Below are 27207 nucleotides of genomic sequence, written 5' to 3'. Positions count from 1 at the left end.
GTACACTTGTAGGCTGCTTCATGGCACCTGGCCTCGTGGCCAGAGAACAGCCCCAGGTGTTAATGTGGGCATGGCAGTCATGGTCCAACATGGTTGAATCACCAGTCTGTCCAGAAAGACGTAACTTTAATTACCACTGAGGTCATTAAAACTCAGCACCAGTTTGTTTAGTGAGTCAGAATAAAGCACTTCTGATAAGACTTGTTTAGATTTATCATAGATAGTTACCGACTCCTCTATAGAGAATCATTCAAGTATTAAATTTCCACTAGTTGCTGAGGCCCTATTCTGTAGTAAAAAGTCTAATCTGCTGCAGAGCTTTTACAATCACAGAAAGATGCTGGGGTGAAAGAAGGATGACGAGAAAAGCAGAATACCAGAGACTAAATTAAGCTCACAAGATGGAATTTCAGGGTCTGAAATGTAATTTTCTGCCCAGTGAATTGAGGATAAACAAAACATATGGGTACAAGTCCTATTTTAAATCCATTCTGGAACTAGAAAATCAGCAGTTCTCTCTTTAGAAGCTACTTGTAATTTAAATTCAGATTTGTCATACTAAATGTTTTTTGATTCTTAAGTAAGAGTAGTGTCACAGTTTTATTTGGTTTCAGGGTTAGGAATGCTTCTGCATAATCTATTGTTATATTTTGATTTGTCCCACTTGAAAGCCCATCCTAAAAGAGGTCTCAGTGACTGCAAACTTCACTCATGGTGAATGATGGTGATGTAGATGGAAAAGGCCCAGGTAGTCAGTGCTGCCTTTGCCTCAGTCTTTACCTTCTGGACATCTTCAGGAATTCCAGGCCCCAGAGACTAGTGGGAAGACCTGAGCTAAGGCCTTTCCCTTGCTAAGGGGGATAACAGGTTAGGGAACATTTGAAACAAGCTGGACATCTGTGGGACCTGACAGGGTGCAACCACAAGTGCTGAAGAAGCTGACTGGCATCATGGTCCAAGCAGTCCTGATGGTCTTGGAAAGCTCATGGCTACTGGAGGAGGTTCCTAAGGACTGGAAGAGACCAAATATAAGTCCTTTCTTCAGGCAGAGCAAGAAAGAGGATCTGGGAGCTGCTGGCTGTTAATCCTCACCATAATCCCTGAGAAAGTGATGGGGCAAGTAATCCTATCATCCATTTCCAACCATAAAAGTAGATGACCAGCAGCAATCAGTGTGTTTGTATGAAGGGGAAATCATGCTTTATGAACTTGGTAGCCTTCTAAAACAAGTTAGCCACCTCAGTGGATGATGGAAGATCAAAGGATACTGTTTGTTTCAACTCTAGGAAGGCTTTTGACAGTATCTCTTGCGACATCATCATAGACAAACTGATGAAATACAAACTCGATGAGCGAACAGTGAGTTACGGTGCAGGCTGAGCTGCCAGGCTGACTGGGTTGTGATTGGCATCAGGAAGTGTGGCTAGCACAGACCTTTCTCGTGAGAATTCTTTCTCTCTTCTTCCTGTGTTTTTATAAACAAAGATAAAGTTTGAATGTTATTAAAACAGTTTCTCGAGATGTGGACAGTTCAGGCCTGGCCAGTGGGCCTACGGGGAGGTTTCGAACTGACCAATCTGGGTGACCTTTGAAAGCCTATATAAGTTGGAATTAATTAATAAAATATCTCTTTATGCCACACTGAGAACCTGGACTTCTTCTCTCTGCTAGCGGTTCAACAGCGACAATGAAGGCTCACGGGAGGTCAGTCACTAACAGTGTAGCCCAGGGACAGATACTGGAGCCAGCACTGTTTAACAGCAATCTCATGAAGCTCAATGAAAGGAAAAGTCCAGTTAATATAATTTTAAAACAGTTTTGATCAGTATTTCCCCTACTACTTCTACAAGTACTTTGGCTCACTCTGTCTTACTGAAAATTTTACCAATTCTCTTACTCTGCTTCCCAAGATTATTATAATTGTTTAGGCATTTCCTGATTGTTTTCATTGACAACCTACCTCACTAAATATTTTCAGAATATAGAATCTACTTTTTTTTTCCTTGTGAAAGGTAAATGGTAAAACTGTCGAGCAATACTATAGGCCTACCTCAGTGTGTTGCCTATCAGCAATGCCCATTGTTGCAGGAGTTGCAGACACCTTCCTTTTCTAAGCTCCCTTGCTTTCCTCCACTCCTCATACTTGCAGAAGGAATAGCAGAATGAACTTCCATGAGAATTAGCATTGCTCCTTTCTCACAGCAGAGGTCTAGAAGGAACAGATGCAGTAACTTTAACAGATTTATCATCCTATAAAGACTGATTATCACTGTCCATTCTGGCTTTTTTATAATCTTCAAGCTCATTTTATGACCATGCTGCTTGCAATTAGAGCTAAAATGTATCTGTTCCTGCAACAGCCAAAGTTTAATAACGGCTCAGCCAGAAAAGTGACTTGGAAGAATGTTCTTACTATAAAATGCAGTGCCTGTTGTAGATGTTTCTAAATGCATCTGAACAGTTGGGAAAGGTATTTAACTGCATAGTATCTGTGAAAAGCATGTGATTTTTTAAAACAGGTTGGGGTTTCTTTTTCAATTTAGAAGTATTACTTTCCTTTGCTTCTTTCCCCCACCTAAACACCCATCAGGCTCCATTGTGTTGATTGCAGTGATCGTGTGCCTTTGTGGGGACATTCCTACCGTCATTCACAACGGAAGGTAATGAAGGGTAACACTGTAGCCCCAAGACACACCAGCTACTCAAATCAAACTTCTGCTCCTAACTAGTGCTAGCACGAGACCTGATGGAAATTATGGGGGGAAAGGAGAGGATGGAAGAATTTCACAGCTTTTTCAACAGTAGCACAATCTCAGGTTAGCTTAATAAAAAGCCACCCTCTGGGTGAAATCTGTCATATTATCAAATGGGGGAGAAGTATCCTTCTGTTCTCCGAGGAGTTTCCATTTTATACAGGATTCTGCCTGTGCTGATGCTACGTTTTTAGTTCACTGAGTTAGTCAGTAGCTAGCGATGACCTCCCTTGATCTGTGGAAGAGTTCAGGCAAGGTTCCTGAGCCGGAGCCCTGTGTGAGTGCAGAGGATACGATGTCACTGAGCACCAGGACCCAACTGAGCATGAGCTCAAGTTCCACACCCAGCACTGCCTGCAGCTACACCAAAAGATTTCGAAGCAGGTGAATCCCAGTTGTTATTTTTTTATGATCACAATTCTCTTTTGTATTAGGTTGCTATAAAAGATAACTGGATTTTCTCTAGATCTAAGCGTCATATTCAAATAAAAGTCTTCTGTCTCAGTGGATTGTTTTCAGCTATGTATCCTATATTTTAGATCTCACTTCACAACTGGGGAGCCAAACTAAAGATAAGAAAGAAAAAACTATTTTCCTCTTCTGATCTGTTGAAAAAAAATGGGAGAGAATGAAATCTGCTAATTTTAATGTTTAAAAAAATTGGCTTAGATTTTCAAAGCCTTTAATGATGCAGTGGACAAACAAGTACATAGGAGTTTGATACTTAACCAGATTAGACACTTAATAATATACAAAGCAACTGTTAGATGTTTCAGAAGCTAACTGCCTTTGAAAATCTAGGCTGTGGTGACTCAAAATCATTAATCATTTTAAGGGTAGTTAAAACAACTATAATTACTACTGTCTTTTCTAGGAAACTGTTCAATTTAAAATGTAAAATCTTTTTGTGCTTTCTTCCTTGTGTACTAAGCCTAAAATACTTTCTTTTTACTTTTAGTCAATAAAAAGCAGATAATATATTTTGTTTTGCACACTTTTTTGCTAAATTGCAGTTTCCATTCAAGTGTAGCATGCAAGAAACCTTGAGTAACATAACACTCTTAAACAAGAAGGAGGTAATTTACCTTTTTCCAACATCAGCAGGCAGCTGTGTTAGACCTCGTATCTCTGGGAGAACCAAGACATTTTTTAATTTAGCAGGACAGGATGGACTCTGAAGGATATAAAAGACCCAGTTACAAAGACTGCACATATATTTAACTTGGCCTCTGTGAGGACACTTGTGCTTCTGTAGAACAGCAGCAAGCTGGAGGATGCTATAGTTCTTCTACTGCCTGTGTCCAGATCAAAGCATTGCTCTTGCAAAACCTTCACCACAGCAAGAGAGAGCCCTTAAAGACGTGTTCATGAGTTAAAAAGTACTATGCTGGGGGGGGGAAAGCAGCAAAGAAAGACGACATTCTGAAATTGAAATCTCTCCTGGCACAGATTACTCCAAAAGGTGAAAAAGTACATGCTTATAGATAGTGTTCTAATTTTAAAAGTCTTGCTTCCCAGTACTTTAAAAAAAATTATAGAAAAAATAACAAGTCTTCTTATGTAAGATCAGTGAGATTTTTTTTTAAAGCCAAATTGTTGTCTCTTATTTAGCCAGCATCTAAACATGCTGTTGTGCAACTTAAGGGTGTTACATAGTAAACTCCAGATGCTGTGTTTCACCAGTGTTTGCCTAGGAAGGTTATATGGAAAGTGAATTCAAAACTGTATAGAACAAGACATACTCCCTTCAACTACTGATTAGGATTGAGATAGTTTATGGACATCAATTCTTGAAAGAATGGAGAAAATAATTTTGACTAATAACAGGAGAGCACTAAGTCAGAAGCTGTAACTGAAGGGTCATCAGCATGTAATGAGGAATGTAAGGGAAAAGCAACAATGAGAAACAGAAATTTCACTGTACAATCATATGGCCTGATTTTTCTTGACAGCACCTCACAGCAGTCATTTATGTAAAGTTGCTGTAAAGTAGCCAGTGGCTTGTGTCATGAAGATTTTTGCTGACAGCTATTTATGTTTACTTTGGATATTCAGAAATATTTTCTGAAGGGATGAAGGGCATCGTGACAGCCTGGCTATTAAAAGTGAGCTAAGAAGTATCTGTGCATGTCCTGTTTATAAGCTACAGTCAAGAAAGGAAAAAAAAAATTTTTGTCTACCACCTGGCATGACTTCCTAGGTAATCCTGAGTTTTGAAGCATTACGTCCTCCCTCCTGGAAAAAAAAAAGTTTTAAAAATTGTAGATGTTATCTAACTTAGTCATTGGGTCCCTGGTCTAACTGGAGGTAGCAGTGATCTGAACCAAGAGTAGCACTGAACCTGAACTTTCTATTAGCACCTTGGAGTAAAATGAGAAAAAAGCTCATATACTGTAATGAATCAGGCTCCAGCTATTGCAAGCATTTCACTCCCAGCAGGAGTCCTACTCTGAAGAATGTACAGTCTTGTTTGTGGCCATGCATGTCTGGGGAGTACGTGTCAAGGAAAGAAAATCGATGGCAGTGATACAAAGAAATTAATACTCCATCATTTGAAAAACTGGTAGATAACCTATGGCCAGCTAAATCTGATGGTGCTCAGTTTTCCTGTTTCGTCCATGTAATCCCTATGCAGCTGTTGCAAGAGGTGGCATTTTCTGGAATCATTCAGAGTGGACACTGTATGTGTAAGACCCATCTGAGGAGACTGGAGGTGTTTACAGGGGCACGTGTACCAGCTCAGACCTGAAGCCTGGCTGGTCCGACCCTCTCTGTGATAACAGGCAGAGCCTGATACCTGATAGGAAGGTGTAAGAGGCAGCAAATGTAGTACAATCTGATCCCATGTCCATCTCACCTTGATCTATAGTAGATGGAAGTTGGTTGAAATCTTCCAACATGTTTGTTCTCATTTTATGAGAGAAGTAAAGAATTGACTTACCTTCTAAGGCTGATGTTTCTGGTGGAGCAAAGGAACAGGAGCAGGATACCTTTCTACAGAATAATGTAAACATTGAGGTGTGAGTATTCAAATAGGTCAGCCAGAAAGGAAGAAGTGTTAATAATTAAAGACAGAATGAGAGAATGGAAAGGAAAGTCTAAAAAAAGAACAAGTAAGCAAGTAGCCTGTCACTGGACCATCTTATTTAAAGAAGTCAGGGAAAACTTCTGCTCTGGCAGAAATTCTGCTCTGGCAGAATTAAGAAAAAGAAAATGTATCTCTAAATATATTTGAGATTCAAGAAAACATTTGTGTTAAAAATCACACTCAAGAAGTGCATATATTGAGATAAGATCTGTCTGAGGGATGGATTCATATTAGAGAAAAAATTGGAGTTACTGCACTGAAAATTCCATCCCCTAATTTGATAATCAATGAAAACAGTATATATGTGCAACATGTTACAGGGAAGTGTCTTGTGGAAAATGAATATTTTGAACATGTTACTCTACAAGAGAGAAAAAACTAAGGTGTGTGATATGGTTTGTGTTTTGGTCAGGGGTGCCTTGATTTTGGCATCAGCTCACCACTCTGAGTGGGTACACCCCCTTCCTTGTCTGTCTTGCTGTGCTTTCCATCACATCTCATGCACCTCTGAAAATCTGGGAGCTTTTCCTTTCCCAAGGCAGGTTCCCAGCTGGCTGACTCCCACCAGCCTGGGGAGGAAAGGGAAAAGGGAGTTTTCCTCAGCCCCATGGCCCTGGCAGAACAGGGGGAAAGCAGTGCTTGGAATCTCAGGGCGTGTCTGTGAGCACAAGAATGAGGAGAAAGAAGCCTAAGAACTCTTATGATCTCAGCTACAGTAACATGCAGTAATTGTGAGCCATCCCTAGAGATCCTGCAGAAACAAACAGGTTGCTTTGAACAATGCCATGAAATGAAAGGTGTCCCTGCCCATGGCAGGGGTTTGGAATAGTTGATCTTCAAAGGATCTATCCAACCCAAATCATTCCATGACACTGTGAATATCTAGCAATGGGCATGCTCTAGCCCTTCCCCTTCCTGGCTTCCACTTCTCTGCCCTCTCACAGAGTTTCCTGGAGGGTGGAGGGTAGAAGACATACAACTACATGACAGAAGGGAAGTGGAAGAGGGAGTTTATTACTTATTACAGCCCTAAATTTTTGAGCATTTGGGGGTTCAGTCCATGCATTGTGTAATGAAGAAATATGTGTCATGAACTTGAGAAAGAGGGACAGCCACACAGTCTGGAATCCCTCTGTCCTAGACCTGGTACCAATCTCTTATACGAGTAAATTAGCAGATACTAATTGTACTTTGAGTGTGTGGGTGGGATTCAGTTACTCAGTCTCATTTCTGAAAAAAGCACCCAGAATCAGAGTTTTCTTCAGTGGTGGTTTGGAAATTTTCTCTATGAGGATGTTCTGACTCATCATGCTAGCATGTTTGGAGAGTATGATCTATAACCTTGTGTCTAATATACAGATATAGGTTTGTTACAAAACTGAGAAACGAAGAAGTTTACAGGATTCCAGTAGGGGAAAGCAGCTTGTTTAGGGATGGCTCCTGGAAACTTCAGGTGAAGAGCAGGAAGAAAATACTTGTCAAGTTATTCTTCGTGCCTGCTGATGCCTGTGGGCTGTGCTTGTGGGACACAAGCTGCATTTTGACATGCACAGCAGTATTTCTTGCATTGGTGCTGCCTGAGTCTGTGCCCTATTGGTTGTGGTGCAGATTTCCTAAAGGCTTACAGGATGGTGTATTTTTAGCATGTGTATGGTAAATCTGGACAAACAAAATTTGTTCCTGGCTGGCTGATGCTTCCAGACACTGTTCAGCTAGGGAGAAAACTGGAGGAAACCCAGAGGTGACTGACAGAGTCCTGAGAGGACATGTCAGTTTGACAGCTCCAAGGAAAAGTCAAGAGAAGGATAGATACTTTGAATCTTGAAGGCATAATTCCAACATTAACCAATTAATCCTCTGCAAAATGCCTAGTTATCATTTGTTATTTATAGATAAGGCACAAACTCCTTACAACCTATTTAATTACTCTAATGAATTCACCAAACAAGCTGAGCATGAGAGCTGGGTAATATGTGCATCTATCTATGAAAATATGTTATTCTATTAAAGACCATTTAATAGGTTTCTATTTAAATATTTTATGTAACTGTACCCAAATTTCTGATGTCCTTGCTCCAGAAATACTGATGTGTGCTTCATTTCAATGCTGCTATCTTCCATTTTGACACAGTTTATGATGTAAACATGTATTCCCTATGCATTATTAACTGTTCTCTTGTTTCTGCCTGTTTTGCTTCCTATCACTAGGTGGCAATAGCTGAACAGTCACTTACAAACAGGAGGCAAAACAAAATGGTGCAGCAGAACTGAGACATAAACTAAGAAGGATTTCTATTGCTTTATTTAGAGATTATAATATTAAATGAGATTTCCTTGATGAAATCTTATTTTGTGCAGTGCTTTCTGCCACTCTGTACTTTTAATTAGGATCATAGCAAGATGTTTGTTTTACCTTGTTAAACCATGTAATATCATAGTACATAAAATTTGGTTGATTTAGATAAAAATTTTGATCTCCGTTTTAGCAGAGGACGTTAGTAAAGCTGTTGATATAATATATGTGTTATGTCATATCTGCCAGTCTCTGTGAATAGCTCCCATACCTTAGGGTATCTATAATCATGCTAGACACCTATATTTAGGCACTGGAATACCATTGAACTATGACCAGTATCCATCTGAAAGCTAGAGCAGTCTTTCAACAGCAGAGCAGAAAGAGGTTCCCAGAGAAGGGAACATGAAATCATGAATGCAATGCAGCCTATCCCAGCCTATCCCAAAAATGACACTATCCTTTTTGTTTTCCTCTGTTAGGTGTGTTCTGCACTGTAATCAAATAAATCTGGCAATCACTCTTTGTAGGATTGCTTTATTTTGCCAAAGAGGACTAGACTGTATCAAAACCACAAAGGCCCTGATAAGCAGCCCTTACTTATTCCTGAGGTGAAAAACTCCAGACAGCCAAACTTTTATACAAACTGTACCAGTGCAAATCCAACCTGATTCCATGGAAATCAGAGACACAGATATAATTCAATATATAGTATTATTTGGCTAAAATGATATAGTATTTGACTCAAATTAAGGAAAAGCTATATGAAGCCATAGAAAATAATAATAATAATAGTAGCAACAATTATAATAAAGCATGTTAAAACCTTCAGTAGTTCAGCAGAGCTACTTTAGGCTTTGAGATCTGTGTCCACATCACTGCTTGGAAGATAAAATTTGAATCTATAGTTTACGTTTGTTTTGTTACTGTTGTCATCCCTTAGAGGCTTTCAGCTACTCTTTGCATTTAGCCTCAGATTCTGAAGAGTTAAGATTGCAAAATCCACATAGGCCCTTTCATACCAAGCTAAAATGAGCACTAGAAGATTGTGCAAGACTGTGCTATATTCAAATCTCAATGTGCTTTTTTAAGGATTCCTGCAAGCATTGCTGAAAACATAGAAGACTAAACTTGCCTGAATGACTGTAATAAATAGTAGTCACTAAAACTGTAAATAAAATTGGTACCTATGCTACTAAATATTAAGAATCTAAAAATCCAGTTTACAAAAGTAGTTACCCTAAGTATCATGTACACACAGTGAGGAGAAACAGGCTGCTTTGAACAAATAATTGTGCTCTTTACTAGAACTCTTTGGAACTATTGTGTCATGCTGAAGGCACTCACCTCCCAGTGTAGGCATCTGAGCTGGATGCCTCAAGATAGATATTGTGAATACCTCCAGCAGTATGTGGTTTTGTTATTCTTTCTCCTTTACTGAGTGAAAGCTTTGGAAGTCTATTTTTCAGATGTTTGCGGTGATAATGGCTGTTCTGTGCAGCATTCTGCTCACAAGAACACTTCTGACCATGCTGAATAGTGTCTCCCAGCTTCTTTTTCCCAAAGTTGGAGCACGGAAACTCCACAGCTCCAGACTTTGTCCAGACAGAGAAGGGTATTAGCCAGGGAACCAAGGTTCCTGGATATGTGTTACCTCTGATCTCACATAACAATGAGAGGATAGAAGGTGCTCTGTGTGTCACAAATGTAGAGCGTGAGTTACACATAAACATTTATAGTTTCAACAGTGCTTATGGTAATCAGCAGGTATCTCATCCTGGTAGACCTAAGAAAAGCCTTACAGTTTGGATCTGTGGTGAAAAAAAAAAAGAAAGCTACATCATTGTTGTCAACTCCCATGTAGTAATGTCATAAAAAAGAAGCCCACTGTGCTTGTAAATACATACGTCTGTAATACCTCTCATCAGACAGTTTATTTTCACTGACAGATTTCATATGCTCATGCCTGTCTATTTTTTGCAGCCTGGAATATGTAATTAAATGGTAAATATCATCAAGTCAACAAGAATGAAAGTAGAAGCTATATAACTTCAAAATATCTTAGTCTCATGAGCCTCCCAAAAATAAGTTCAGAATACTAAATTAGAGTGCTGATGTTTCTGCCATTTCATTGTGTTATTCCTGTTCTAGGAGTGTTTCCAAAATGTGAGTAAAAGCATTATACATGGAAGATGTTTCACTTGCAAATTTAAACTGGTAAATATTTAAATTTAATTTAGCATTTAAATTTTTAAAAAATATTTTATGACTAATGATAGAAATTAGTAAGATTTTAAATGATTATACTTTTAATTCTAAAGAAGCTGTTAAAAGTTAAATTCTGAAGCATTTATGTTATGGGTGATACTTTTGAAAGCAGAACTGATAATGGAGGAGTATCAAACCTGAAGTAAATCTTAACAACTACCATTCTGTATGAACTCATTTGTATGATGCCAAAAATACAGACTCTAAGAGTGGTGGCATTTTTGTTTAATATGTTTTGTCTTGATATATCCATTAAGCTTTTCTGTATTTTAATACAACATTATACTGTCCTTGGAAGCACACAATAGGTAGACATGTTCTTCGGAAAGAATACTAAATGGTGAGAGCAGTGAGATTCTGCATTAATGTTGTGATGCAATGCTTTAAAAAGACCTACTACATGAAATTTAATTACTTTGGCTCCATATCACTTGGGAGAAAGTCAGTAAAAAAGTTGCTGGGGATCTACCCCTAGACAGATAGCCAAATGTAGCTGTAGCCTTTTTAATGTTACTCCAGAGGGAAGTGCAAGTAGGCATATGATGACACTTCAACATCCCAGACACAAACTCTACCTATGGTAATCAAATCCAGGTATCCTTGGATGTGATAGCCCATTTGTTTCTTCACCAAATTATCACAAAGTGAAGAAAAGATTGTTAGACTGGTTAGACTTGATAGCTGGTGAAGACCAAGTGGCAAGAATGTTACCAGATCCTGTTCATACAAGCTGATTCAGAATAAGCAAGGATAGCTCTGCAGATTTGAAAACACAGACTTGAGAAATAAAAAGGAACTGGATAGTGACAGTTAAGAAAACTACCTGTGAGGGATGTCTGAAATTTCTTGAACTTGAAAGCACAAATACCAACCAACCAACCAACCAAACCCTGAGCTTTTCTTTCTGCCTGTGAAGGAAACATGAGACCCTCAGGAACATCCCATAGGGCCAATGGGTCACCCATGTCACCTGGTATTGTCCTGACAGCAGCAGCACAAAAGTTGAGCTGAGTAGGAATATGTGAAGGAATTAAAAACAAATGGTTAAACATGCTTGCTCCTTTACAACTTCAAAACAAGAACACTGATTTTAAAGAGTCCAGTATCCAGTGAGGATGGAAGATGGTGTAAGAATAAGATTTGACCACTAAGTAGTGAATGCTTTTGCCTTTCCATTTTGCCTTGTAGAAGAATAGAGGTAGTAGGAGTAATACAAACAGAACAAAAAATCAATTGTGAGGTGGGAAAAAACCTCAAAGATCTTCAAATTCACACTACAAAAAACAGTTAATTTTCCATTCATTCACTCATCTCCAAGGAAGAGCAGACATACGAAGTTGCAGCTTGGATAATAAAATTTTTGTTGAGCATATCAAAAGACAAATTTTGCTCTGTAAATACATACCACAAATTTTATGGGGGGAAAATTACGTGCATCGACAGAGGCTGCTTGACACTCAAGACTTTGAAACAAAATTTGGTGGGAGATTATATTTAAAGGTGTGGATTCAATTTAAAATTGGATATAATCTAATATAGATTTAGGAAATACAACTACTTGCAAATTAACCTCCTATTTTTATTTTCAACAAGAGAGTTGCAATAAAATTAATATATCAGTCATCTCCAGAAAAGCATTTGATATAGCACCACAGGGGAAATTACTTAAATTAGGAATTAACGCAGTATTTGTGATGGTGAATAAGGGCTTACAAACCTGCTTGGCATTATCTCTGCTGAAGAATCAGTTAGTGAAATGGTGAGAAGTCATCATTCCTAGATCTTGGAACTCCCCTTATCTGGTGATGAATTTAACTTTAATTATAAAAGGCTGGAGTGTGCCAGTTAAAACAGGATGGTACCATGAGGAGGCTTTGTCAGTGGAGGGATAGGGAGGAGGTACAAATGGGACAGCAGGGTCTCAACATAAATTGGGGATGCAGAGTGACAGCAATGGGAAGATAATTACTGGTATAGGGAGGAAGAGTTGATGAGCTCTCTTTGACATAGCTGGTGAGCTCAAACCAGAGATACTCTGAACATTTCTTGTAGTTCATGTCAATGAAAGGGTGTAAGCAGGTTTTGAGTGAAGTTCATTTAGGAACTGAAAGAAGGTTTAAAAAGTGAGTTTCTACAACAGCCTTTCATTAGCGAGGACACAAAACCTTATCTCTAGATGAGGTATGTTTACAGAAGACATTTAGCATATTTTCAGTGAGAAGCACAGGAGCTTGGTCTCCATGACCCTTGTGTCCCTCAGTTTCCAATCCAAATACCAAATATTCTGCATACTGAAACTAAAAATAATGTGCGAATATAATTGCTGACAAAGTTTTTAGAAGAATCAGCAGCAGACAAGCTCTATTTTGTCTCAGATACTATAATTATGAAATGCTGCAAGAAATTTATTCCACTAAGTGAGAAAAAAAGTACTGTTATTCCCAGGAAATAATATCTGGAAGGATGATTCCAAGAATATGTGAAACAAAAAGTATTTTGGAAACTGATTCTTGGTTTGTTTTTTTTTTTAATACCATTAAAATATGCATAGAGATGTAGTGTGATTATATGAAATTAAACCTTAGGAATATGGATATTGTACCTAGCAATTAAGTATTTGCAGAAAATACAGAGAGATGAACAAGCAGTGAATTGCTTCTGCCTCATTTTTCATATGTGAATTCAGTTTCTTTTTAGAAACCATTATTCAAGATAAAAACGATATCAAAGTGAGTTTTCTGCGGCTCTTTCAGAGGTGAATACAAAGCAGTCAGCTCTCTGGCTCTCTTTGCCGTTATGAATTCAGCTTGTTGTCTCTCATCTTGGTTAAGGGGAGGGGGGGAAGTGTCAAGAAGAAAACGACAACACGTTTTTCTGTAGCAGTGAGAGAAAAGCAGAAGCAGCCAGTCTGAATGCCGGGGGTTTAGTGCTCTGGAAGTGCTTCTCTTGTGCAACTGGGCTGAGAGAGAGAGCGAGCGTTTTTTCTTCCCAACGTCACTGCAATCAGATCTATGGGTGCAGCTCTGCTTTACCGCAGCATGATGCAGTTGTGTATAGTTCAGCGTGCTCCTCTTGGAAACAGGCGGAAGGAGAGCAGCTGACCAGAGCAGGCAGAGGATGTTCATTAGAGGGTGCATTTTTTCCCCCTAAAGCTAAACAGTGCGTGTGAGATTCCTGCAGCTGCACCAGAGACGATTTCAGTGAGGCTTCGAGTTGATCCTCGGTCCGCCAGAGGAGGTGCAGACGCTCGGGCTGACAGCTTCTGATGGGAAAAAAGCTTCAGACAGGCAGACTGCACGTTAGTAACAGCACGGCTCAGACACCCTTCGGGAAGATACTCTAACTGTGCTGATGGAACAAGTGCTGTGCTGCTGCGTATGCCTGAGCCCACCAGAAGAAATTTGCCCAGTTGCGGAGTGGAATAAATGAAAATACGTACTGAGGGGGCGAGGGAATAAAATACTGTTCGGCTAGAATTAAGTACAAGCCCCGAAGGAAGAGCAAAGGACAAAAACCTCATGGTGTGTTTTTGTTGTTGAGCTTTTTTTATTTTTTTTTTTTAATGAGCTTACCTACCATGAACGGAAGAAGTGGATCTGCGGAGACTTCATTTCCTCCTCTGACCCCTCGTTTACATCACTGACTGGTGACAGTCACATCTACATACATAGTACCTGCCACTTCAGCTGCTCAGAATTATAGAAGCCTCTTTGTATGCAGCAGACATGGCTAGCCAGCAGGATTCAGGCTTCTTTGAAATCAGTATCAAATATTTACTGAAATCCTGGAGCAATAGTGAGTAGCAGAAGAGTAATCTTTTCATATTACGCATTGCTTGGTAAATAGCTAGGATAACCTAAAGGATAGAATCTTATCTTTCTATATGTTTGTGTTGCATAAACCAAGTAATTTTTGCTTTTGTCAGCTCTAAAAATCAAAATGTCAGAGATTTAAATAGGTTTCATTAACTGCAAAGACTGTAATGAGATTATACTAGATTTTGCTTGATTGAATTCTGAAGTTAGGCTGCCTTCTGGTCTAACAGTACATTGCAGGGAGTGCATTCCAAACAGCATTTCCTGCCTACATGTTTGTTTGATTTGTTCAGACTTTATCTAAATTTTTTTTTAAATGCTGTTTAATCACAAGGGTGTGGCATTGCTCAGAAGTTGGTTTTTATTAATTGTGCACCGAAGACAAAAATATTATTATTGTACTTCAGGTCCGAAAGTCATTTTAATGTGATGGGAAGCAAATTATCAGTTGCTTACAGCTGCACTTCCCACCCTCTATGCTTAATATCAGAACCTTATGCAATATTTCTAGCCAGAAAGAATCCATGTGTTTATCTGGTCCAGGCTGGGTTTTGCAGAATGTAAACAAATAGCATTTTAGTCTTCCTTAGTCTTTTCAGTATTGCTGTTCCTGATTTCCACAGCTGTTTAAATCAATCACTCTATAGGTGTTTTAGTAATATTATGTAAGGAAGATGTCTGAATAAAATTTGGTGCTTGCAAATTTATTCAGGTTAAGTAAGGTGATGAGATAATGCTGGCAGAAATTCCCTTTTTAAGTTTAAGTACATGAACAGTGTATTCCTTGTCTGTAGAAGCTTGTATTAACAGTGCTAAATCTCCATATTTAACTGTTTTTAAAACATAGAACACAATGTCTCTGGAAAAATCCAACTTGGCTACGTGTGCAATAAGATTCTAATCATCCATCTATAATTTAATAATGTGTGCATAAAAGACTAGTATTTTAAAATTCTATGGTTATAAAATAATTGCAAAATCTGCTTAATAGAAGGAGAGTACCTTATACCTGCAGAGAAATAAACAAAACACTGTATTAGATGTGTGACATGCAAGACTTGTCTTCATTAAATGATATCCATAGAAACTGTATTTTTCCAGGTCATTTGTAACCTCAGTAACACTGTAGTGCTTGTTTGAATCTGTTTTTCTACCACAAGTGTGAAGCCACCAGGCAATAATAGTATTACCTAAACAGCATTGCTTATCTGCCCTCCTATGAAAATATTTAGTGCATATTCATTCAAATAAGTGATCCCACAAAGACTAGGAGAGAATTTTATTATTCAAGTACCTTCATGGACTCATATTAGCTAAATACTGAGAACATAGTGTGTATTGTGACAACACATATTTTATAACAAGCTAGGCACAGCTTATGACAGGAGAAAAACAAGTCAGTTTATGGTGCAGAAATCAAATCAGTTCTGGCATTATTTTTGTAATAGTCTACTCTCACTTGAAGTAAAACTAACACTTGAGTGTATAAAACCAGCTACATTATGGAATTAAATATAAAATCTTATTTTTTATTTCTTTTTCCTCTATGTTGAAGTATATTGAAAGTATTTCAACATAGGAAAGATATTTCTAGCCTGAAAGTAGAAGTCCTTAAGTTCTAGTTTAGGGAAATGGAAACAGTATATGAATAATTGATATTTCTGACCTTCTTTTAGTGGATAATCACTCCTACTGTATCTGAAGAAACAGTAAGAGGAAATAGAGTAAATGAACCCAGGTTGCCTTAAACTTGTGGCCAATTGGGGATTTTTTTGCTTTCATACGGGAAGGGTATGTTCATAAATCTGAACATAATCTTTCTAGCTGAAAAACAAACAGTTTGATAAGAAGACAGTAGGGAGTTCAAAAAACGTAGGGCTTTCTTCAGCTGTGCTATGTGATGATGGGTGGAGCAGAAGAAAACACTTCCCTTGCTTGGGAAACTGCTGGGAAGCCTGCACATGCATGCACAGGAGCATGTTTTTCAGAGAATAGGTGCTGTGTCTGCACACCCAAGACCAGAAGTAAGCCATAAATTACACTGGGGCATTTACATAGCAGTAAGAGGTCTAACACACCGTTTTAAAAGAAAAATAACTTCGGTTCCTACAGTATCTATTTTGCTGCAATGTTAACAGTGTAGAGGTGCTGTCCATGTATGTTTCTGCAAAGTGGCACTTTTAAAACATTGGTTTAAACAGCGTTTATCCTTTCCAGGCTTTTTAGTCCCACCAAAACCGGGTCTTTCAATTGATTTGTGTTTTGGTTTACACAGAACATTAGCACTTTCTAACAGATTGCCAACCGTGTCCATTGTCCATACCATGAAATGCACTCAGTTATTCTGCTTGGGATGACAGTTTTCCATGAGTTTATTATCTAAGGTGTTTACCAAACTAGGATTGTTGACATGCCAGGCAGCATTTCAGTTCAGTGTCACACAGCACTCACTGAGGTGTTCAACTAGCATGGTGCTTGAATTTGCATGTTCATCAGCCAGCTGAGGAGACAGGTAATTTATGGGCAATTATTATTGATGGGGTTGGCTTATTTTAACTGTTGCAGTCAGAATGATACAGTCCGTGTGTTCTCAGTGAGCCTGCGCTGTTCTTCCTGGGGGATAAAAAAGCCAAGTCACAGTGTGGCCTTTGAATCATCCCATCAAACTGAGAGATCTCAAAATACTCCTTTGTGCAGTTCCCAAGACAGACGTTTGCTCTGCACGTGCCCCTAAGATACCGTGAACGTTGTGCTGTCTGGCAAATATTCCTGGGTTGTGTTGGAGATGGAATCAGAGCTGGGATCCTCTGGCTGGAACATAAGAATAATCTCAGGGGATTTTTTACCCATCTCATCTGTGTTTTTATGTTTTTTTTTAAAATATTTGAGTGTTTTTGATCAGTGCTGCATTAGTCAACAGATGCATTAATCATTTGCATTACTTCTTTTTGAAAGTACTGCTAAAATGGCTATGCCTGCACAAGGTGAGTGGTGCTCACTTGGCCCACTGTGGTCAATAAGCTGATGAGAATAAAATAGGGCTTACCAAAAGTAGGACAATGAAGAGTCTTTTCCTCAGATTTGTTGTGGAAATATTGCAAAGTGCATTTTTGTAAATAAACATTTGTAATTTATTCAGGGCATAATATATTAATTCAAGTGTTAAGAATTTGAAGCCTGATCTTTCATTAGACTTTTTTTTTTTTACTTTTTTGAATGAATCGGATATATTTATTCTGAATTTGATTTCCAAATGTCTTTTTCAAATTCCTAGTTTGAAAAAAAAATCTGAACAGAAATTTTGAAATCAAACTACGGGAAGCTTGAGTGCCATCATTATACACTGCAAGAAATCTATAATAAATTCTACCTTTTGCAGTTCCTAGATCTGATCAGCAGTTAAGTTTATTGGAGGAAAGGATTCTGTAGAAGAATCTGAATGGCACAGGTAGATGGCTCACTCGTGCTCTCACAAGTCAGCTCCTGTGTGGACTTGTGGAAGCTGCATTTCATTGTCTCACGGTTACTAGAGATAGGTTTTAAGGTTTCTTTTTGTGTAATGAGATGAAATAGAGTATTTTGCACAGAGAATATTTTATTTGGCACTTCTCATAGAACAGTTATCTGCAGGGCCTGATTTTAAGGATTGCAATGGTTGTTTATCTACCTTTGAACAGCAAGGGGGTTTCTGTGGACTTGCATTTAATACAGACTCAGAATAAGGACTTCTCTAGTATCAGGACTTCAGTCACCTTCCCATGGCCCATACTTCCTTGCCTGCTTCCACAGTAGCCAGCATCCACATCAAAATCCTCATGTCATCATCCTTTTCACCTTTATGCTGTACAAAGCCCATAGCTCAGTCTGTGTACCAGACAGTGTTCTCCTTCTCTGTGCTCCCGTGTGCCCAATCCCTGGAGCAGTGGTTGGGAAAAGCTACCTCTTGTTTACAAGTGGTGGTAGCATCAGAGACAGCGCAGTCCTGGGAGCACATGGACACCCACATCAGCTCACCTCCTGCTCACGTTCCTCAAACACAGCAACATCCCACAACACTCTCAGTGGCATCTCTGGCTCCTCCACAGCTTGCTGGTCACATACCAAGCCGAACACAGAGTTAGCATCAAAACAGATTCTGTGGTCAAAAGGGCATCGGGCATCAGAGGAACTGCCCAGTGGCAAATGTGAAGCCTGAAGGGTTGCTAGCTGCCGTGTGGTCAGCCATGTTCTCTTCTTCTCTTGAAGAGACGTTTCTACCGTGTCAGGAAATCAGCGAAGAACATTTAGTGCTTCATTAAATAAATAATCTGCAGGCGAACTAGACCTCTTTAAGGCTGAATACACTGAGCACGCCATGCTAGTGATTTGTAGCAAGATACCAATCAAGGAAAGAGGCTCTTTCAGGTTTCTCAGTGCCTACTTAGACAAACATGTTCACTCAGCGAGGAGAACCTGTCCTTCCTTTCCATCTCTCTTACTCTGGCATCCCTTCTCTTGCTAGCCCAAGTAACCTGATTCTAGAAGCTGATGTGCTATAAACTCACCCCGCAGGGGGAGGATCAGTTCTTGCCTGAAGCAGCAGGGGAAGGAGCAGGGCCAGGGGCTGTGGTGAGCAGACCAAGAAACTGGGATCCCTGTGTCCTGCTGGCTCCTGAGGTCTCCCCCTGATGCACCTGCAGAGAGCTGGCCCTTCCACAGCCGCGGCCTTTGGGGAGCCCTGGGCACAAAGGTTTAGCATCTGCTCATGTCTTGGCATCTGAGTCTTCGTGGGACAAGGGATGCCATTAATTCAAGTTGTTGTGCTACTGAAGGGAATTGATTGTTGTGTCCATTGAGCCTGAAGGGAGGATGCTTAGTGTACTTTTCAGCTCTAAGTAGTCTGTGATTGTCAGCAGTAAAGTGTCTTGCTTGATAATGGTGACTGTTATTTCCCAGGAACTTCTTTGTATTTGTCTGCAGATCTGATCGGTAGGGAAAGGTGTAGTAAAGCAAAGTGTTTAGGCTGTTCCTGTGGTACCCATTTTAGAACTTGCATTTTGACATGGTTCTTCTTAGAAGTAAGGGAAGGTGAAACTTTTATGACTTTGGGAACCTGAGAACTGTATTAAATAAGGATTGTTTGTTTATTTTGATGTTTTCTACTCTGTTGAGGACATTCCAGAAGCATTTCTACCATAGTGTGAGGGGGAAAAAAAGATGAGAAAATCATAAATGCTTTATTGTAAAATTCAGTTGATTTATGGAATGAGTTTCCTTGTCATTAAAATGTTTGAATTATTGCAGGAAAAGTCTACAAATGCTTTGACTGCAATATAGTACATAAATTTTTGTGGTAAAACTTCAAAACACCAAAATATAAGATGATCTGGAAACCAGGCATAAACTAGGGTTTAGGTAATTACTGGTAGATGTTCCATAAAGGTTCTAATTATTTTAGTAATGGTAAAAGCAAGTCTATTCTCTTATACTGTTTGTATTCACTTTGAGTGATTAATTTGTGATACCCTTGATTTTATCAAAATACCAGCAGTTTGTTTTTTTCCAGTATTGCTTGTTATTGTTCAAAAGGACTGGGGAAAGAACTAACAGTTCTTGTGTTTCCTCTATTCATATAAAATACTGTTGAATAAGCTATGGCATCTTTTATTTTTATATAAATATAAAAACCATAAATATTAAAAAGGGAGTACATATAAGTATAAGGAAGGTGATAATAAACAGTTTGCCTTAGGAGTATAAAATGTACAGAAGTGTTTAAAATTTAGTAATGGAGAATATAAGCTATTATATTAATATCTTATATTAAATTGCTACTTAACAATCCTTTTGTATTTTCTCCACTTTTGTTGCAGTCATTTCATTAATAGTTTAAACTCTTTTTTGTGTATTGACTTGGGGGCAGTAGGAAGCAGGATCCACACCTACAGAATTACAATTGCTCGTTCTTGTCCAGCTTTATTTTCTGTATTCATTCCTGAGTTTCCAAGCAATTGGAAACTGCATCGACACTTGCTATGAGTTGGTAGCCCTAGAGACTGAATTCCTGTGGGTGTTGAAACCATGAATGGCACATGTGGCAGTAGCTGTGCCTGGGAGGGACAGTCTCATCCCAACTTCTTATCCCTGTACCAATGCTCCTAACCCTTCTCTCCCACCCTAATTACCCGCAGAGTTAATATCCTGCCAGTTGAACTTTCTAAAATGGTGTAGATGCTGGTGTCACCATGAGAAAGGAATGGGAGGCAGTTTCGTCTCATTCCTGCCATTGCACTGGTGGAACTATATGGTAAATCATATTTAATAGTGACTGCTGTACATATGCCTGCTCCTAAATATTGGTAATACTCACTTCTCCAGGACAGAAGCAAGTCTAGTTTTGCATCTTTTTCTTCTCAGAGCATCAGCAGCGAAGTTGTTGCTATTGTTTCCATGATAAATTGCAGAATAATTTCACAGACATAAATAGCTGAGTTATTTGTGAGTTGGTAATTTTTCAGTCACTGCAGTTACCTAAACTAGATTAGAATCAATTGTCCATGGAAAGAAAATCCCTTCTCAAATACTCTTTCTTCTGAATCATCCAATCCTTTGTCTATTGTGTTAGCTAAAAGGAATACTAAACATAGTGTTCAAACTTTGTAATAGCTCTATCAGCAAGATATTTTAAGTCCTTGCATGGTTTATATTTTTAAGAATGTAAATAGAAAAGTGTTCAATAGTATGACAGAAGGACAGAATACCTGCTGACTGGCTTATCATCCTGCTGAGAGCTGAAAAATAAGGGTGACAGTGGAGTGGGATTATGACCCATAGTTCAGTTAGATGGCAGTGTACATGGGTGGAAAGCAAAGGATACACAGCAAAGGGAATGAGAGAAACATCAGAAAGTGTAAAACAGGATGAAGAGACACCTTTTTATAGATTGTATTCATACCTTAAGTGTGTGTGTACAAATACATGCATTCTGGAAAATGTTCAGGAAGAAGTCAGGTGCTACATTCAGTCACAAGTTACATCATCATAGCAGTAGGAAGCTGGGTATTAACAGCTTACCCAGTTGGAATGCTGGGATGGATGGATGGATGGATGGATGGATGGATGGATGGATGGATGGATGGATGGATGGATTCAAGCTCTTGAGGAAGGACCTGCAGGGACATAAGGAGTGGAATTTGCTGTCTTTGTGAAGGATGGGTACGGAGCTCTTCTATGGGATGGATGGGTGACAGTGTGCTGGAGAGTTTGTGGGTCAGGATCGAACAGATGACTTAAATGTGTGGTGGGAGTGATGGTGGGAATCTGTTGCAGGCCATCAGTCAGGGTGAGGAAGTGTAGAAAGTAATCTTTGAACAGCTTGAGGAAGTTCATGAATTGTTGATGTTAGTTCACATGGGGGACTTGAACTTCCTGATGTCTGCTGGAAGTGCAAAATAGGACAAGCAGTCAGGATTTCTAGAGGGTGTTGGAAATAAATTCTTGAATTACAATGGACCAAATGGGTGAAGTGCAGCTGGGTCTGTTACTATTAATATGGAAGACCTGACTGGCACTCAGAATTATGAGGAGAGTGGGGAAAGAGTGGCAGAGTGCAGACTCTGGACTTCAGGAGAACAGATTTCAGTTTTTGAGATTTCAGAAGCTTTTAGGGGGGATCCCATGGCAGGCAGTTCTGAAAGGCAAAGGAACTCAGGAAAGCAGACAGGTCTTTGAAGTCAGCATCTTCCAAGAGCAAGAATGGACTCCCCATACTTAAGGAAACAAGCAGACATATGACAAGACTGGCTTGACTTATCAAGGACCTCTTGGCTGAGCCCCAGTGTGAAAAAAGTGATATATCTGAGGCAGAAATGTGATTTGGCTGCAAAGGGGGAATTTCATAGACATTGCCTGGGCATGCAGGGACAGTGCTTGGAAATTCAAAGTGCAGCTGGAGGTGGGATTTGCAAGGGATATCAAAATCAAGAAGGAGAGTTACTCATGTTTCATTAGTGGTAAAAGGCTGAACAAGGGCAATGTGGACCCATTGCTGAATGGCACAGGGAATTTAGTGACAGAGGACTGAAGTACTGAGCAATACTTCTGCCTCTGTCTTCAGCAAGACGGTCTCTCTCTGGCCTCTGTCTGCCATGTGCTGGAGTTCCCCTTGTTAGGGCACTGTTCAAAGGGGAAAGGTAGAACTTGTTTAAGTTCAGAGTTCAGAAGCCCAGACTCTCTTCTTCACAAGAAATGTTGAGAAGCCTGGCAATTCCTTACATGTGTATGATCATTTGTGTATTGCCAGTTATAGTCACATTCAAAACTGAGGGATGGCAGGGTTTTTCCGTTCATAGCAGACAGCAGAGCTTGCTAAAACAAGCCACTGAGTGAAACACATCTGAGGAGCCCTGACTTCCTAGTTTGCTCTCAGCCAAGTAGCAGTAGTTTCACTGAGTTACTGAATGCCACTTGCTTCCTCATCTGTGTGAAAGAGAGATCACAAATATTGAGACACACACGAAAATATTGGTGTTTGTGCATAATATAAGACCAGTGATACAACTGGTATTAGAGGTGCCTGAGGGATTCAGCTTCGTCATGTCTCGGATTTTGGGGCTTTTTTCAGGACACTGGTTTGAAGAGAAATCTGAGTGTTGTTTTGTAAATACTGTGGGATCACTATAGTGACAGTATCACATTTCTCTAGGGGAATACATTGCTGATAAAGAGCTTAATTAGGTGATTGGAGCCTTAGCAGAGAAGTTTCACACATTACAAAAAAAAGGGGAAGGCCCTTTTGGGAGACATGCTATACAATCTTTATCCTGGATACTTTCTATGCTTTCAGAAATTTGCAGTCATTACATGTAGTGCTAATGCATACAAGTCGAGAGACTGCTGTGGTTTTTCACTAGTCAGTGAGGGGGTGAGAAATCACAGTTTGTGTATGGCCAAAATGTGAGGATGTTAGATGGATTAGTATCAGACAAGGACGGATCAAAAGAATGCATTAGATCTTGATTTTATTTATAATCATGAAGTTACAGGTAGTTTTAATTTTATTTTGAAAGGCTTGGCTTTGAAACACTAATTTATATTCCCTTGAATTCTTAAGTAGTAGTACATGGCTCGGCACAGAAGTATGCCAAAGGTATTGTTTTGAAGGAATTCTCCTATAATTGGGTGATCATTATGCTAACATTTTCCTAATCTCAAGATGTCTATCTCCTCTTTCTCTGTAACTTTGAAGAGTCTCAACTTGTATGTGGAGTAAATTAAACTTCAAAGGCTGTCCATTTATAAATTTGTTTGTTTTGAGACCAATTTCCTTGAACAAGTTTTGTTGAACAGAATAGACAGAATTACCTTTCTTACTGCATTTCTGATTATTATTTATAAATGCCTCTGAATGTGTGGATGGATTTGTTTTTTTAGTCAGAAGGTTACCTGGATAGAGTTCTGGCGAAGTTCTTCCTTGAGAAGTTTGCAGAGTAGGTTTCTGCATATACTCTCAGCAATGCATTGTTACATGTTTTCATAATGAGGTTTATTCTGTGCTTATTACAGAGATATCAAGTGTTGAAAGTAGTCTAAGCTAGCTGACATCAGGTTTGGCAATTCACTCCCTTGTAAATGGAATTGTTTTAGATAGCTTTCCAGTTGGAAGCAAAGCTTATTCAGTCTGCCTGCCTTTTTTTTGGATAAGTAAACCAAATTCAGAACAATTCAGAGGTGGGTAGGGTTATTAAAGATACCTAAGTTTCTAAAAATTTGTAAATGGAGGCTGTTAGGTAGTGAAGAGGGAACCTCAGCTGTTGAAAAATGGCTGCATGAACCTCCTGCCTTCTTAGACGCAAGGAAATCCTTGCTGTGACGGCCTTTGTAAATATATTGCCCAGCTGTGAAACAAGCTTCACTCACACCTTTAAGAGGATTGCACACAAAACTCATAGTGTTGCCTATTTTAGACTACATTCACAAGATGCCAATTGACATTCATTCATTGAGGTGCAGGGAAACTGCTGCAGATAACTTGGTTGCAATGGTCTCCATTACAATAATATTCATACAGTGCTTCCCATCTGGAAGCTTTACGGACTTAAATTCTTGCAGCATTATTACCTGAATAAGATTGCTTTATTGCTCTTCCTGGGCAAATCAAAACAGAGAAATTAACTGAGAAACACATGTCCTGTGTTAGATCTGGAAATGAACCCTGTATTCTATTTTTGTACTGGAAGAACCTTTTTTGCTTCACATTCTTGGTAGCCAAGTGACACATTGTAAATTGTGACTCAGCCAGTTAACTTATATAATGAGGTTTTTAATTGACAGTAAGTAGTAATTTTCATATGGAAATGTCATTGGATTGTTTTAAATTCCACAGCATGCATATTTATTGCTACTGATGTCTTAAATGAGGAGAAAATTACTTAGCTGTATTTCTTTTTCTATGAAGGCAGATGTTTCAAACAAATCACCACACCCTTTATCTGTGTGCCATCTGAACCAAAGCTAGGTGGTTATTTTGATTTTTGTTCTATTGCTCATAGGCAGGAAATGAGCACTTGATCAAGAGCATTTCTGATTCTCTGGGAATAAGAAGTTTGACTGTATCATTTTTTGAAATACAAAAGTCATCAGGCATTGCAGTAAATTAAGCAAAGTCTCAGTGTGTCCATGGTGAATCTTTAACAAATACATCATAAAAGAGAAGATAAACATATTTTCAGAGGGAATGTGAAATTAAAAATATTGATTGTTTTTACTCATTTGTCTATCACATATTCAAGCAGTAGCAGATAGGACAAGTAGAAGTGGGTGTTACAGGGACCTGCAGACTTCCATGGCAACTAAATATACTGAAATAATTGGAATTATTGTTTTAATTTACTTTTTTAAGTTGTTAATTTAGACAGGTTGGAATTTTATTTAAAAAATGGGAAAAAAATAATGTTTGTGCGTGTATATTGCTGTGACTACTTTTTTATGTAAATACCCTCTTTTTCTGAGCTCTGCAGTTTGGGCTAAAGCACTTCTAAACTTAATGTCCCTGAAGGTGAATTTTAGAATTTTCTGCAGAAATTATTCTACCCTCTGTAATAATGAGAAAATGCAAAAAACACCTCTTGTTTGTTCATGTTAAAAATACTCTTGTTTGGGAAGGGGTTGGGGGGCACAGAGACCTTACAGCCAACTGCTTCTATACAATGACTGCACCAAGAAAGTAAGGGCAGAGTGAATCTGCAATAAAAGCCCAGCAAGGAGCCTGTGGGAACAAAGGGAGAAGAGGCAGGGGAATCAGAAAGAAGGGGAACTGATGGGGAAGAAATCGGAAGTAGGGGAACTGATACTTCCCAGACAGTGGGAGTGGAAATTGAGAGTGGCTGGTATGAGATGGAACCAAGGGGACACTGGAGAGGGGTGGGTGAAGGGGTAGGGATGAAGGAGGGATGGAGTGGGATGAGGTTAAGAGGGCTGGAAGGGTGAGATGAGCAATGTTTAGGTGGGCAGACAGTGCATGGGAGTCCAAAACTGGAATAGGGAGTATGAAGTGCGGAAGAAAGACACAGCCATGAGGATTCACCAGATTGTAGAGATGGAGTAAGAAGAGAGCAGCTGGGGAGATGGGGGAGGTGAGAGACAGAGAAATCCCCTCCCAAGAGCAGAATACAGTGCAGGAGACCTGATTTCCATCCTGCATCCTTGCTTTGCAGCACATCCTCCCAGCACAGGGTATATCTTCCTCTGCCTCAGTCCTTGAGTGGAGAGAAAGTGTTAAATGTTACCAGGTGAGGAGAGCAGCAAGTGACTTGTGCATGCTGTTAAGGTAATTGGGTCAACAGTTGGTTCATTTGGCATCATATTAATCATAAGTCCTCTGTATTACCTCACTTCTGAAAGCCTGAGTCCAATGAAGTAATGCAGCACAGTGGAAAGCACATAGATGTACAAAGAAATGCCCTTACAGATTATTACTCTATTTATTATTACTTGTAATGCAGTAGCAGGTAGCTTCCTAATGGACTTCTCCAATACAGGAGATGGTGGCTGAGCTAATAATAAAAACAAGTCTGTAGTAGCATGTCCCAGGGGAGGGTGTCAGACAGATCTGGGTGCTTTTGACAGCATTCTCAACTGAATGAAGAAACAAACCACGTATTTGGGTATTAGGGAATGTTTGAGTGTCACTCAGCATACATTCAAGCATAATAGTTTTATGAGCAATGTGTTAAAAACTGGCATGAGATACTGTAAATATTAAAGTATCCTTGTGGATGGTTTTTTATCACTTAGATTGAGCTAAGCATTTGTGAACTGCAGGGCTGGACTCTAGACTTTATCTCCTCATCAGGGATTTGAAGGAAGGTAAATAGCATGTTGTGACATTTCAGTATACTTATACACATTTAAGTATGTAAGTATTAGCAATGAAAAAAGACAAAAAATAATAAGCAAATGAAATAAGGAATTATTTAGAGTAAAAATTTGAAAATTTATTTACCATGTGAATCTGTAAACATCTTTCAAGATAGAATTTCTTTTTAGAACATGAAAAAAAAAGACTGCCTATATCCTTAAATTGTAGCATAAGGGCCAGCTCTTCACGGGAAGGGGAGAAACAGGATTTCTCACTGCAGCTGCAGTGACAGAAGGTCCATGTGTATGCATAGCTGCTCCTAGCCAATTCTCAGCTCTGTTTTGCCCAAAATGGGAATTCCAGGTGACTGACTGCTACAAAGAAGTTCTGAGAATGGCATTTACTAGTAAGGGATTTTCATTTATTTGAGGACAAGCAGTAGTCCTTCAAGGAGTAAAATGGAAGCATCACGCTGCTGGCAAGTTAAATATTTATTTCTGTTTATCATGTACTTTGATGTTAAGAGATACTTAGAAGGACTAGCTGCCTAATATTATTACCATTTTTTCAAGATCACCATAAAGTCCATTATTAATTTCTGTGGTAATTTTCTTGTTGCATAAAAGAATCTGTTCCTGCAAGGTAATGAGATA

The 27207-nt window shown here is 39.1% G+C and overlaps 1 protein-coding gene and 1 long non-coding RNA gene across 9 annotated transcripts in view; one reads left to right on the top strand and one right to left on the bottom strand.

Moving 5' to 3' along the window:
• The window catches only part of FRY (FRY microtubule binding protein), a 227402-nt gene that overhangs the window by 52117 nt on the left and 148078 nt on the right, over nt 1-27207 (top strand). For 2 of the 8 annotated variants that reach the window (XM_085061796.1, XM_085061778.1), the window contains exon 1: nt 13357-14197. The exons of 5 other annotated variants lie outside the window; for them this stretch is intronic. In XM_085061796.1, coding sequence (XP_084917922.1) covers nt 14128-14197 — 70 coding nt within the window. In that variant the 5' untranslated portion in view covers nt 13357-14127. Of the gene's footprint in view, nt 1-13356; nt 14198-27207 lie in introns of those variants that run through there. One more of the 8 variants, XM_085061832.1, reaches the window with a different exon arrangement.
• LOC146444820 (uncharacterized) lies at nt 598-2205 on the bottom strand. The gene is made up of 3 exons (XR_014850789.1): nt 2040-2205; nt 1093-1438; nt 598-1012 (listed from the first exon to the last, which is right to left on the bottom strand). It is a non-coding gene; the product is annotated as an uncharacterized LOC146444820 (long non-coding RNA).

Source organism: Lichenostomus cassidix, chromosome 1 (assembly GCF_008360975.1).
Source record: "Lichenostomus cassidix isolate B80296 chromosome 1, HeHo_3.0, whole genome shotgun sequence".
Taxonomy (NCBI): domain Eukaryota; kingdom Metazoa; phylum Chordata; class Aves; order Passeriformes; family Meliphagidae; genus Lichenostomus; species Lichenostomus cassidix.
Note: the sequence above shows the minus strand (reverse complement) of the source record. Positions and strands in the feature narration are given on the sequence as shown.